This window comes from Toxotes jaculatrix, chromosome 6 (assembly GCF_017976425.1).
Source record: "Toxotes jaculatrix isolate fToxJac2 chromosome 6, fToxJac2.pri, whole genome shotgun sequence".
Taxonomy (NCBI): Eukaryota; Metazoa; Chordata; class Actinopteri; family Toxotidae; genus Toxotes; species Toxotes jaculatrix.
Window position 1 is genome coordinate 1,784,400 of NC_054399.1, and position 12,461 is coordinate 1,796,860.

General features: G+C 44.6%; 1 protein-coding gene across 3 annotated transcripts in view; it reads left to right on the forward strand.

The window, feature by feature from the left end:
* ryk (receptor like tyrosine kinase) overlaps window positions 1-11,092 on the forward strand; it is a 30,213-nt gene extending 19,121 nt beyond the window's left edge. For all 3 annotated transcript variants that reach the window (XM_041041082.1, XM_041041084.1, XM_041041083.1), the window contains 8 exons: window positions 831-956; window positions 3,231-3,317; window positions 4,200-4,269; window positions 5,101-5,233; window positions 6,907-7,016; window positions 7,128-7,287; window positions 8,539-8,675; window positions 9,917-11,092. In XM_041041082.1, coding sequence (XP_040897016.1) covers window positions 831-956; window positions 3,231-3,317; window positions 4,200-4,269; window positions 5,101-5,233; window positions 6,907-7,016; window positions 7,128-7,287; window positions 8,539-8,675; window positions 9,917-10,028 — 935 coding nt within the window. In that variant the 3' untranslated portion in view covers window positions 10,029-11,092. The remainder of the gene's footprint in view (window positions 1-830; window positions 957-3,230; window positions 3,318-4,199; window positions 4,270-5,100; window positions 5,234-6,906; window positions 7,017-7,127; window positions 7,288-8,538; window positions 8,676-9,916) is intronic.
* Window positions 11,093-12,461: the final 1,369 nt, after the last annotated feature.

The window sequence follows — 12,461 nt, forward strand, 5'->3', positions numbered from 1 at the left end:
CCAGCTTTGAACCTAGATGTGATGTTTGAGGATTTTATTGTGTTTGTTGGGTTTATTTTAAGATGAAAACCGTTTGTTTTCATATATGTCTCATATGTTCTCATGCAACCCAGATTTTCTGTATCAGATGTAGCTCATAAGAGCGAGGACGGGTTTGACTGTCGCTGCCTTCAGCTGTAACTGGAGGTGGTTAGTCAGTGAGTTTTCCATTCTCTGTCCATTCACTGGTTTATCCACAGCCCGTCTGCTGTACGCAGCCTGGCAGAGTCGTCCTCACTCACAGTGAGCTGCAGACACAGGAGTTTAGAATGTGTTATCTCTCATCACTGACATGTTGTGTACATATGGAGTGTGTTGATAGAAAGGGTTTGTGTTTGCTTATCTCTGTGTAGATACTGTGTGTGTGTGTGTGTGTGTGTGTGTGTTGTGTGTTGTGTATCCAGACTTGCTCCTACCTCAGTAAGCCAGCAGCTAACGACAGTGCGTACATGGGGAGGTTATGTAATGGCAGTGCTGTAATACAGGACTTTGCATGAAGCTGCTTTGATGCAACATGTTTAGGGTACTCTACATGCCTGTCTGACTGCGTTTCTTGTAATTTCTGGAATTCTTGAATTCGTGTGAGGGATTTGTGCGTTTTAGAAGCAACGTTTGCGTCAGTAAGAAACATATCTCTGTCGAAAAGTGATGCAAAGCAGGAATCCCCCCCCCCCGGTTGTTTTCTTGTGTTAATCCCAGTTAAAAGACCTGTCAGTCATTTTGAGAGTGTTTTGTTTACATTGGGATCTTGTGTGTCTTTAATGTGAGTCTGTGTTTTTCCGTCCTCTCAGGCTACCCATCTCTCCGCATAGAGAAGAATGACCTGAGGAGTGTTACTCTAATGGAGGCCAAAGCTAAAGTGAAAGACATTGCCATCTCAAGGGAGAGAGTCACTCTGCGAGACGTGTTGCATGAAGGTATTTTTCTCTCTCAATGAAACTCCAGAATCACTTTCATATTCTTCACAGGAGTGTGAACATTATCACAACAGTGTCGCAGAAAAGTGGAAGACAACTTGAGAGCGTCTCATGATCCCCTCTTTGAAGAGCTGCGAGCACAGATTGTGTCATGTGATGTGGTTAACATTTCTTCCCCTTGCTTTGTTCAGGAGTCTTGCTGTGTATGTGAGGTGTGGTTTTGAGCGGCAGGCTGGTGGAGAGTAACACAGTGTAACGCTGAATACATACGCAGGCGTCGTTGACGTATATGTTTTGCACCTTGTGCACCACGTGTTTAGCAAGTTCTCAGAATGTAGGAATATTTACAAAGAAATTTGTTCCCGCATGTGGTTTAGCTGTGTTTTGTTTACACTTACACAAGCGACATGAAAACAGAAAAAAGGAAAATCCAGATGATGAAATACAGGACTGTGATGTGTTTTCATCAACACCTATTCAACATTAAACTGAAATGTTGAGGTCCTTGTTCAGTGACAGGTCGCTGCACTGCACTTATTTCAATAGTAACATAAGAGCAAAATCTTAATCATAAACACTGCAGCATCGATATCCACACACGTTGTGTGTCTGTCGTGAAAAACAAAACAGACAGCGAGCTGTGAACATTAATGCTGTGTTTTTCCTGCCAAGTGTGAGCAGGTCTCATCAGATCAGTGTCAGCGAAAACTCCCCATGAACCTAAAATAGCAAAAGTTTGTTGCTCCTGAGGCATTTTCCAAACTGACAGAAAGACACTGAAGTTTCTAAATCTCTGTCTTTGGCTTTGTATCAAAGACAATCACAACTATTTGTGCTTCGGTTTAGCTCCATCAGTCTTCCTCGCTTCAGATGCTGAATGCTTTTGGAGGCGATTCAGCATCGTCGTGGACTGACGGTTCGGAGCAAGACTGTACTTCACTTTCTGGAGGTTTGCCCACACTTGTGTTTAGTGTGGCTGTGTGAATGATGTAATCGGTACCCAAGGGTGAACACAACACAGCAAAGAAAAATGTGGGTGTACTGTTTTTAAAGACCTTTATCGCCGTTGTTTCTGAACGTAGTATTCTCTGGTAATTTTTTTTTTAGCCCACTAAATGTTATTGGATACAACACAGATGCTGTAATTGATCTTCCCGGTCTGAAAGTAATATTCAAATAGTTGGTTCTTAGCTATGCTGGTGGCTCGTCCACTATCAGCTGTGTTGCCATGGATTAAGTTAAACATCAGCTAAACATCAGCATATTGACACTGTCACTGACAGAGTGTTAGCAGCCAGCTATCAATATATCAGCTATCTGCGATGTATCTGATATCAGGACCAAGCGAAACCTCCGGGTTGCCTCCACACTGGGCTGATCAGCAGCTTTATTGTAGCTCCTGTTCTTCGATTGATTCTCTGCTGCACCCTTTGTGACTAGCTTTTATAGATTATGAGTAATTCTACTTTGTAAGGGTGCGGTGATCGAACTTGTCTTTGAACGGACGTGTTGACGTCAGCTGATGTCTGCTCCCCTCTGTCTCCTCTGGAGACCTCACCGTGTTATTTTACCTTGAGGTTTTTCTTTCAGTTTTTTTTAAAGAGTCTTTGTTAGATTCTTTTTGGGATATGTAAAAAAAGCAAAATACAAAATGCTAAATAAATGAAATAGTAAATAAACACGAGAGAAACAGCAAACAGGAGACATACTGCCATGTCTTCAGTGTGGTTGAACTGTGAGTAGAGTTCTGTTTGAGGGAGCCAGCAGGTCCAGACAGGCTGGAGGGAGAAGGTTCAGGTAGGAGGGAGACAGTTAAACACTAACCCTGTTGTTATATTTCGTCTGCTCTCCTGTCGAAACACAACGCACAGTCGGCCTTGGGGCTCAGATGTTTTTTCCAAGTTTATGTTGATGGTTTATGTTCTGAAATGGCATTTTACCTCGGAGCAGTGAGGAGACAGTTTATACAAAGGAGATGATGAACGTGCTCATTTGGCCTTTTCACATCGTATATACTTCTGAATTGTCCTAAGTGATGAAAGATCTTCTGAGCTCCACTGAATTGCTCTTGTTTTGGCTCCTGTCTCGCTGACAGGAGCCAAACTGCCTAATCCCATTAAGAGACAAAGCGTTTTTAGCAGAATCGTGTCCACAGATTAGCCGGGCATGGCAGCCAGTGAGCGAGGTGACATTTGGATCGTTGAATGTGATGCCTCTGGCTTTCTCTCTCCTGCCCTTTTCCTCAGATAAAAACCTGTGGTTTGTCTTTGACAGGCACGTTTGGCCGCATCTTCCATGGCGTGCTGCTGGATGAGAAGGACCCCAGTAAGGAGAAGCAGGTCTTTGTGAAGACAGTGAAAGGTATGCTCTCTTTGTCCTGGCTGAAATGCTCAGTTCACAGTAGTCAAAGTAATGAAGGTGCACTGTAGGTTTCCCATCTCTATAAATGAGAAACTCCCTGGGTTTTTCCTCAGACTGAGGACTGTAATCTGAGGGAACGTCGTGAGACAGAAGCAGACGTCAGAGGACTGACAGTGGTCATTAGCCTGAAACATACTGAAGCTGATAGTTCAGCTGACAGTGATTTTACTTTATGTTTTAGTGAGTCCTGATGGTGAACGCCACGGATTGTTAACCAAACATTGTCTGTCAGAAACAGCAGGTGCTCTCCTGATGGCTCCGTCAGATGGCCAAACATGGTTTCAGTGCAGTAAACAGCCGCACAACTTTGACAGCTAATGGACTATAAGTCTCTCTCATGCTGCAGGTTTTGCACGCCAGCGAAAGACGTCCTTTAAGCGGGACTGTCAGGTTGTTTGTTAGCGGCATGTGTCAGCTTTCTCTGCCAGTTGCCTTCTGACCTCTCTGTTCTCTCATGTTTACTCAGGGAGGGGTGGATACCACTCAGCGAACAATATGCTCATGCCAGTCATGGCTTTTGTTAAACTCTTAACTTCCTCTTCACGCTCCTTTTGGGAAGGGAACAATACTGCTTTCCATAAGTACCACATGAAGGCAAAGGTGCATACGCAGATTAAAAATTGGCACAAGCCAGTTTCCCACTGCAAATGACTGTTGGAAGAGGAATGTGCAGGGAAACAATAAAACATCATTTAAAAAAAATCTGACACCACACGGAGCCACGGAGCAGCTTACCGTTCCAGCCGCTACTGTAACCCATGGTTTGTCCGTTATAAGGTCAATCAAATCAGATTCTGTCTCTGTCTCTGGTGAAATTCTTAGACCATGCGTCTGAGGTGCAGGTGACCATGATGTTGACTGAAAGTTGCAAACTTCGTGGACTTCATCATCGGTAAGTGGAAGCACACACAGTTCACAGGCCTTTTTGTGTTTTGGAGACAGTTTTCTTTTATTTGATTTTTTTAAAAAAAGTAAAAATAAACAAGAAAAATCTGTCCTAACGCCGACAACGTGGTCTGTCTCAGAGCACTTGGTCCTCATCACCACCAAGTCACAGTATCAGCCTGTGCCACGGCCATAGACGCGCTGGCGTCTCACTGTTGTCCACTTTTGTAATAGTTTCAGTTCTCAGAGCAGCAGTAAAAATTCTGGTTCACTCCTAACCCGACACTGTATTCCGCCAGAGCAGTTCCTGTGGTCGTCTTTTAAATGGCTCGGTTTTAACGCTGACGAAAGAAGACCACATTTTTACACAGAGCAGATACCGTAAGACGTGTGAACGCAGCACAACATGTTGTCTGACACACATGGAACATTCACACACTGGATCGTGGCTCCTTTCTATACAGTCATTCATTTTATTTTTTTTATTTTGATAGTGGGCTCATAGTCTGAAGGCACTGACTTCAGTTTAAAATTATATTCATACCAGTGCAACAAAGTTATGAGGAGGTTTGCACCCTCACTGTCTTAATGTGAGAGAGATTGTTGTCATGTTGGCCCTCTCCTTCCTCTTTTCCTCCTTCTGAGGTCAGCAAGTTGATAAGATTTTCTGACTTCCTCTCCCACAGTGGGCAGTGGTTTGGATGACCCCAGTTACTGTACTGTTGGCTTCCAAGAACCCGTTTGACATGCAGAAGAACCTCTACACGTGTACAGAAACCACGTATCTCATCTGTTACTGTGTTCTTGTTCCTCATTTGGTCTTCCTCTCTACCTTCAGAAACCTATTGCCTATAAGTCATGTGTGCACAGAGGACGGAGAGAAGCCAATGGTGCTGCTGCCTTTCATGGCTTGGGGGAATCTCAAGCTGTTCCTGCGGCAGTGCAAGCTAGCTGAGGCTAACAACCCACAGGTGAGGGTTCAGCTCGGTATACATCTGTTTGAGCTATGTGTATTAATGTGTATTAAATCATTAAGGTAAACGCTGCACACAGAGGTTTATTAAGATATTAAATTAAATCCCCCGACTGGAGGAAAAGTCAGGTTCGGTCCCAGTGTCGAGCCTGAAAGAAGGTTTTGTGTGTTTGCATCAATCAACACCAAGTAACACCTACCCGTAACTACTGTTTACACTGTTATTAGAAGGACTGTTGATATAGTCATGAAGCCGGTGCTCAGGGCACAGATTCTTACTTGCTGTGTAAAGACAATCAGGCTTTTGTACAGGTTAACCCCGGGGAGTCTTTGATGTGCTTGGCAGAGACACAGCACAAATCCAACCAATCAATCAGCTCCAGAATACAGATGTAGCAAACACTTTGCAGTCACAAGATGAAGCTTGCCGTGCGTTTGCATGAATCAAAACCCCTTTGTAAAGTTTCAGTTAAACACATCAGCGCCTTCGTTCTCCGCAATCTCATTATGTGCTTTTGGCAGTGGCAGGAGGCGAAGACATAGTCATTAAGTTGTGCCGCTGCAAGAAACACTGAGCTGTAAATCAGACGTGTATCAGTGTGGAGGAGATAAACCTCTGAGGGAAGCACTGAGCGAGCACAACACTGCAGTGTGGCTTTCACTCCGACAGCCAACATCTGGTTTGGAGGGAAGAAAAACTGTTGACCTTTTCCACAGTTGTCGCTTTTCCACGGACGACCAGTTGCATGCTGCTTGACGGCCTGGTACCAGCTACACACACATCTCACTGGTTATTGACTTTAAACGTTATCTCTGTTCATTGGTTGCCAAGAGTTTGTTTTTCTGTGTCGTGGGGATTAATTAATTCAGACTGGAATCACAGTGTCCACAGTCAGATAAGATTAAACAGCCAAAACATTTCCGCTGTGTGTGTCTCAGCCAGGGTTCATGCAGCCGACCGTCTGCAGTGGATCACATACACATGAATATGAATGTATGCATTCATGTGTTAGTCCATTGTCTTTTAAATGATAGGGTGGTCTTTCTTTCTCTGTGCACTGCTTAATGTTTCACTTTCTCTGAGCACAAAGACCAAGACACAGCACGTCTGCAGCCGAGCTAGCAGCTCTGGGAGTCTTAGCGCTTTGAGCTAAACGCTAACGTCAGCATACTGACATGCTCACAGTGAAGCTAAAACGCTGATGCTAAGCAGGTGTAATGATTACCATCATCACCACCTTAGTGTAGCATCTGAGCAAAAACGTTTTTTCACTTTAGCACATTCATTTCTAACCAACGTGACACGAGACACCTGTCGGTGGCAACACAAAGAAAAACGAAGGGATCATTTCATCGTTTGAGGAACATGAATGTTTCCATGTTTTGTGGAAATCCATCCAGCAACGTGACGCGTTTCACTCGAATGTGAACCTCGTAGAGGCACGAGAGGAAAAGTGAGGGGCTCGTGTGTATGTGACTCCCATCTTTGACCCAAAGTTGATTATGTCACACTTTAAAGGAAATAAGAGCAGTTTGACACAGAAGACCAGTTTCACCACAGTTAAGTCATGTCAGCTGTGGTCCTTTGTCCCCGCTCCCTCCTTTTTTTTTGTTTTTCCTGCCTCTGCTTCTCAACTGCTCATCGTCTCTCCCTCCTTCATTTCCTTTCAGGCGATATCTCAGCAGGACTTGGTTTACATGGCCATCCAGATTGCATGTGGAATGAGCTACCTGGCTCGCAGGGAGGTCATCCACAAAGACCTCGCCGCCAGGAACTGCGTGTAAGTGTCTGTGACCCGGCTCAGGACTGTCGTCGTTTGTCCTCAGTTCTTCCCTGTAGCTTTCAGGTGATTTGGTTTGGTATTTAATTACTAAAACTTTCCCCCCGACAGCATTGACGACAACATGCAGGTGAAGATTACAGACAATGCCCTCGCTCGAGACCTGTTTCCCATGGATTACCACTGTCTGGGGGATAACGAGAACCGGCCTGTTCGCTGGATGGCCCTGGAAAGCTTGCTCAACAATGACTTCTCTAGTGCAAGTGACGTGGTAAGAAATGAAGTACCACATGTACAGTTTACGGATACGACCCTGTATCTGTGGACAGTGTATTCAGTGTGTTCACCTCCTGCCTCTCAAGGTTTAGAATAGATAATAGATAAAATACACAGAGAAGGTGATGCAGGAAACGGCACCAGTTGCATTGAAGACATTTTTAGATGGTTGAGGTATCGGAGGGAAGGGAGGAGCAGTGCAGAGCCTCGTGTCTCTCTGGCTCTTCCCTCTTTCCTGTCTCAGGATAGTAGGGCGGGTGTGGCGGAGACAGACGGGAAGCTTAACAGATCCCCAGAGACACCATTCAGACACCAGCCAGACATGCCACCACCCCTCTGCATTCCTCTTATGGTCACGCTGCTCCACGGCAATCACCCACCTCCCCAGCACGTACAGTCAGCGGAAGCCTGGCATTAACAGCAAGCCAGGCTGTAGCAGAAATCCAGACACATACCTGGAGCTGTACATCATCATCAGTGCATCACACACGCCGCTGTTACGCACATAAACACTCCATACGTTATATCAGTGGTTACAAAGAGGGACCATGTTTAGGCATTGTTGGGAATGTTGCCAGTGGCCTGATATGGGAACAGCGTGGCTCACTGTGCGATACGTTTGTACAGGCCTCCCATCGCCGCGTCCTCTGTCCTCACCCGCTCCCTTCACTTCCTCTAAAGGTCCTGTGTCACCCCATTAACGGTTCTGACACACTAACACGACACAGACTGGGGCTTTTCCAGGGATCGTTGGGTCAGATCTGTTCATAAGTCACTGTCAGGTTAGTAACTCATGAACAGTTCTGCTTTTGATAAGAATAAGCGTGACTCCCAGAGCGAACAGTCACCACCTACTGTCAGCGTGACTGATGGGAGATAAATGGTCATGATGAAATACTTCTTTTCCTTTTTCCATGGTGGGAGGTCAGAGGGAAAGGTCAGTAGAAAACCAGCAGCGTGGGCCTGAAGCTCCTCCCTGCTGTTCACTCTGCGTCTCTGTATAAAAACTTGCAGCACTGATTTATATTCTGCATAAAACTTTCAACAGAATTTCCTTGAATTGTTCCTGTGGAACATTTTGTATCTGGACACTTCAGTCTTTCCGCAGCTTGGATAGAAATGGTTGTTCTGTTTATCCTGTTTGATAATAACATATTTAATACAACTGCTTGTGTTGATTGTATGTAGGAAACAGTGCAAGTGAAGGCTGAGCGCTGGTCTCAGTGATAATCACGTGTTTTCACAGTGGGCCTTCGGAGTGACCCTGTGGGAGCTGATGACTCTGGGTCAGACCCCCTACGTCGACATTGACCCGTTTGAGATGTCGGCCTACCTGAAGGACGGCTACAGAATAGCACAACCTATCAACTGTCCAGATGAACTGTACGTTGGTTTACAGAGCACACACACACACACACACACACACACACACACACACACACACACAGTCACGCAAATACAAACACTACATTTTGATTGGAATTAATTGGTTAGAATTGTGAGCAGCAGCTGGTGTAAGTTCCTCTACTGAAGAATAAAAACACACGATTCCTCCTAAAATTTCTACCCACAGATAAATCGGAATATTCGGGAGCTGGCTCCAAATGATGGCGTGGCTTGTGTTTTTTATGAAATGTACTAATAAGTAGTTAGTTAGTTAGTTAGTTAGTTAGTCGTCCCCTGCAGCCCGATGGACAGGGCTGGTGGTCGGCCCAGTGATATGAGCATGTGTGTGTTTAACTGCCGACAGTTTTGTTATTGCAGACTTTCACCCAGCGTAGTGTGGTGTTAGTGACACACTGTTTATACAATAACAGAGCTGAATCAAACTGAAATATTCAGCTGCTAACAGTGAAGCTTATCAACATCCTGCAACTGTCAAGAAGAAGAAGAAGGAGCAGCCCGTGCCCACAGGCGTCATTTTCCCTCCCCGGCGTTATTATTTACAGAGCACTTCCTCAATATGAAGGTTGCGATGAGGTCGTTGCCGTCTCACTTCTGAACAGGAACGGGGTTTTTCCTGGCTCGGATCAGGGCTGCAGGGGCGGACCACCCAGGTCGATTAACCTGCCATCTGTGATCCACTGAAAGTGAGAGTTCAAGCTCTCGGTGGTTGTGGCAACATTGGTGAAGGTGTTGTGTAAGAGCCTGACACTCACAGCCTGAACTTTAGGAAGAAAAGATTAATGACTGTTATTACTTATGTTATTTTTTCAGGATTTGTTTACAAATTTAAACAGCATTTAGAGGCTGTGTTTGAAAATACAGTTATATTGATTTAATGTCTGTTTATTTGATTTTCATATATTTGCTCCTGCTCGGTCATATCATGTGTTCAGTCTCCACAAAGAGCTCAGCGAATCATCACCTGAAATCTGTTAAATAACTGAACGTGGTTTCCTTCTGGATACAATAGGTGGTGAGGCGACGACTTCCCTTTCCAGAATATTAGGGGCTGCAAAATAAAACATTACAGCTCAGGCACATTAATATCAGAGCTGCACAGGCAGCTCGTGTTTCTGAAGCCTGTAAAGTCTGACACCAAACAGCCCGTACTGTCCTGAAACTGCACACGTGCACACACTGAAGTTGACCCATCTGTTGTGCTTCCCCCTGTGATGCAGGTTTGCAGTGATGGCTTGTTGCTGGGCCCTGGACCCAGAGGAGAGGCCCAAGTTTCAGCAGCTGGTTCAGTGTCTCACAGAGTTCCACGCAGCGCTGGGGGCTTATGTCTGAAGGCTTTTTCAATAAAGACTGGTGGACACTGTCCGTAAGGAATACATGTAGGAAGTCGTGCCTTATCAGATGAAAGAGCAGACCTGCGCCCAGCGCTTTTATTTTGTACAGTCTTTTGGAGTTTTTATATAGTTGAATTACCTTTTTACAACATAGCAAAGTAAAAGGATTTTTTTTTTGTTGAATATTGTTTGATATGCTTTGAAAGCGTCTGGCAAGAGGACCAGAACTATGGACAGATGTCCTCATCTACACAGAACATCAACACTTCTGGAGTTTTTTGTGCCATGGAACATTTTTTAAACCTTTTTAAAGCTTCTGACAAAATGATTTTCTACAGTTTTGTAACTTAGTGAAACAGTGTACGTTGTAGATGTGGTTTGGATGAGAGTAACTCTACAGCAGAGTGATGTAGGTACCAAAGTAGATTTAAGGGCTTCACTTGTGTATGTAAGCGTGTTGTCAAGCGTGCTGCTTCACTCAGGCTCGGTACGAGAGGCTTCCTGGAAACCAGAGCTGCGTTTGCTGAGACGATTTCTTTGCCCTCTCCCGATGGCACACTGTTTTCCCTGGATGCTGCTGCAGATGAGTTTCCTGTCTCCCGACGGACGTGGAGATGACTCAGCTGTTTTTAACTCTGCAGCGTGGAACAGACGTGGAGACGCCACAGCTCCTGCAATATCAGCGCCACAAAGCTACATATATATAAACGTTTTTTAGAACAACATCCGTTGTGAATTTTGGACACTATTGTTTGAAAGCCACCATATCCTTCCTCTTTTGTACATTTTATTTCCACTATCACTTCCTCCAAAGAAAATAATCCTAATGTTTCTACTTTATAAGCTTGATTGTTCTGTGTCAGAACACAGCTCTTCACAGGACTCTCCGACTGATCTTCGAGATGAACTAGAACATTAATAATCACTGTGAATACACAGAACTGCCTGCCAGCTTGGTCTAATCGTATTCTCACACCTTTAACATCTTTGTGATGTGTCTGTATGGTCACTGCATGTTCCCGAGTTCGTATCCACAAATTAAATGGGATCTTTTAAATACAATAAGCCTACTTCATGTTCCTCTTTATCAATAGAAGCATACAGTGCATCAGTATCACTCTTTAGTTGTGCACCGAAAACAACAGAACTGTTTTAGCACACGTGCATTAAAATAACTGATTCACACTCCAAACAAACAGGGGGCAGCATATTAACAGGAAGTCGGGGTGTCCATCACCATTGTAAGAAACAATGAATGCACTCCTTGGTGCTCACTCTCCACTCACAGCCAACCTTCCACCCTCACACTGAACGTTAGCTTGAATAAATCTAACCTCAGCTTAGGGCAGCTGCTGACACACAAGCTGTTTTCATCTGTTGTTGTCAGACGGATGACAGTGACCTCACTCCCAGTCTGCCCAGTCTGCCCAGTCAGAGAGACAGGAAGGACACAGAGGAGACAGGAGCAGAGGACGTGAGGGAGGACAGCTGGAGCAGCAGCAGCATCAGTAACTGATGTCTCAGAGAGAGGACGGCTGTATCACAGGCTCATCGCCCACTACAGTTACTACTACTTCATCCTCTCATGTTGGACTGAGGGCAGACTGGATGCTACAGTGACTCACTGTTGCCCCTTAAGGTACAAAGTGGTATTACACGATGGGACGGACGAGGGCTAGCTGGTTAGCATGCTAACTGAGTAGATATCTGCAATGCAAAACACAGACGCCTTTGACATAAAGTCAAAGCTGTTATTTCTTCACATATTGTTGATAATCTCAGTTCATTTTTGAAAGTGTTAAAAAAAAAATGAGCACAGAGTTTACGCAGCTCTGCTCACAGACTGTACTGGCACGTACATGTAAAACATGACTCCTGTTATGGAAACTTAATTGTCTTAGTTTCATTGTTTTTGTCAAGTTGCTTTTGTTTTGCCTCCTCAGCTTTAGGCTGAGGTTGCTGCCACATGAATGCTGCACTGCATGATGTTGTAATGGAAAGTTATGTAAAATCTAATTTGAGCAGAGTCGTTCCAGCAGGTCTGCTGCAGAAGCTTGGAGGAAAAATTCACATTTAAAAGCACGAATTTTTCAGGTTTATGTTTGTGGTGGCTTCTCGTAGCAGTGCAGTGTTCTCATTTTCTTTGTAAAACCAGTGCAACGTCAGTGATGAAAAGTCAAGTTGAAATGTTTCCACACACGCAGAGCAGCGTTTGATGATGACCTTTCAAAATTTTCAGTCATCGTCATGTTTGAGTTTATCACAGTGAAAAGAGCCTGTGTCAGTTCTGCAGAGCTGCTCTTCAGTTTCCTCATCAGCAGCATCCTAATAGGCAACAATGCAATGCAGCCGCAAGACATGTTGAGTAAGTGAACACTCTCATTACCAGACTGTGGTGTCACAATACTGCATGCTTTACTCGGTTATCTGG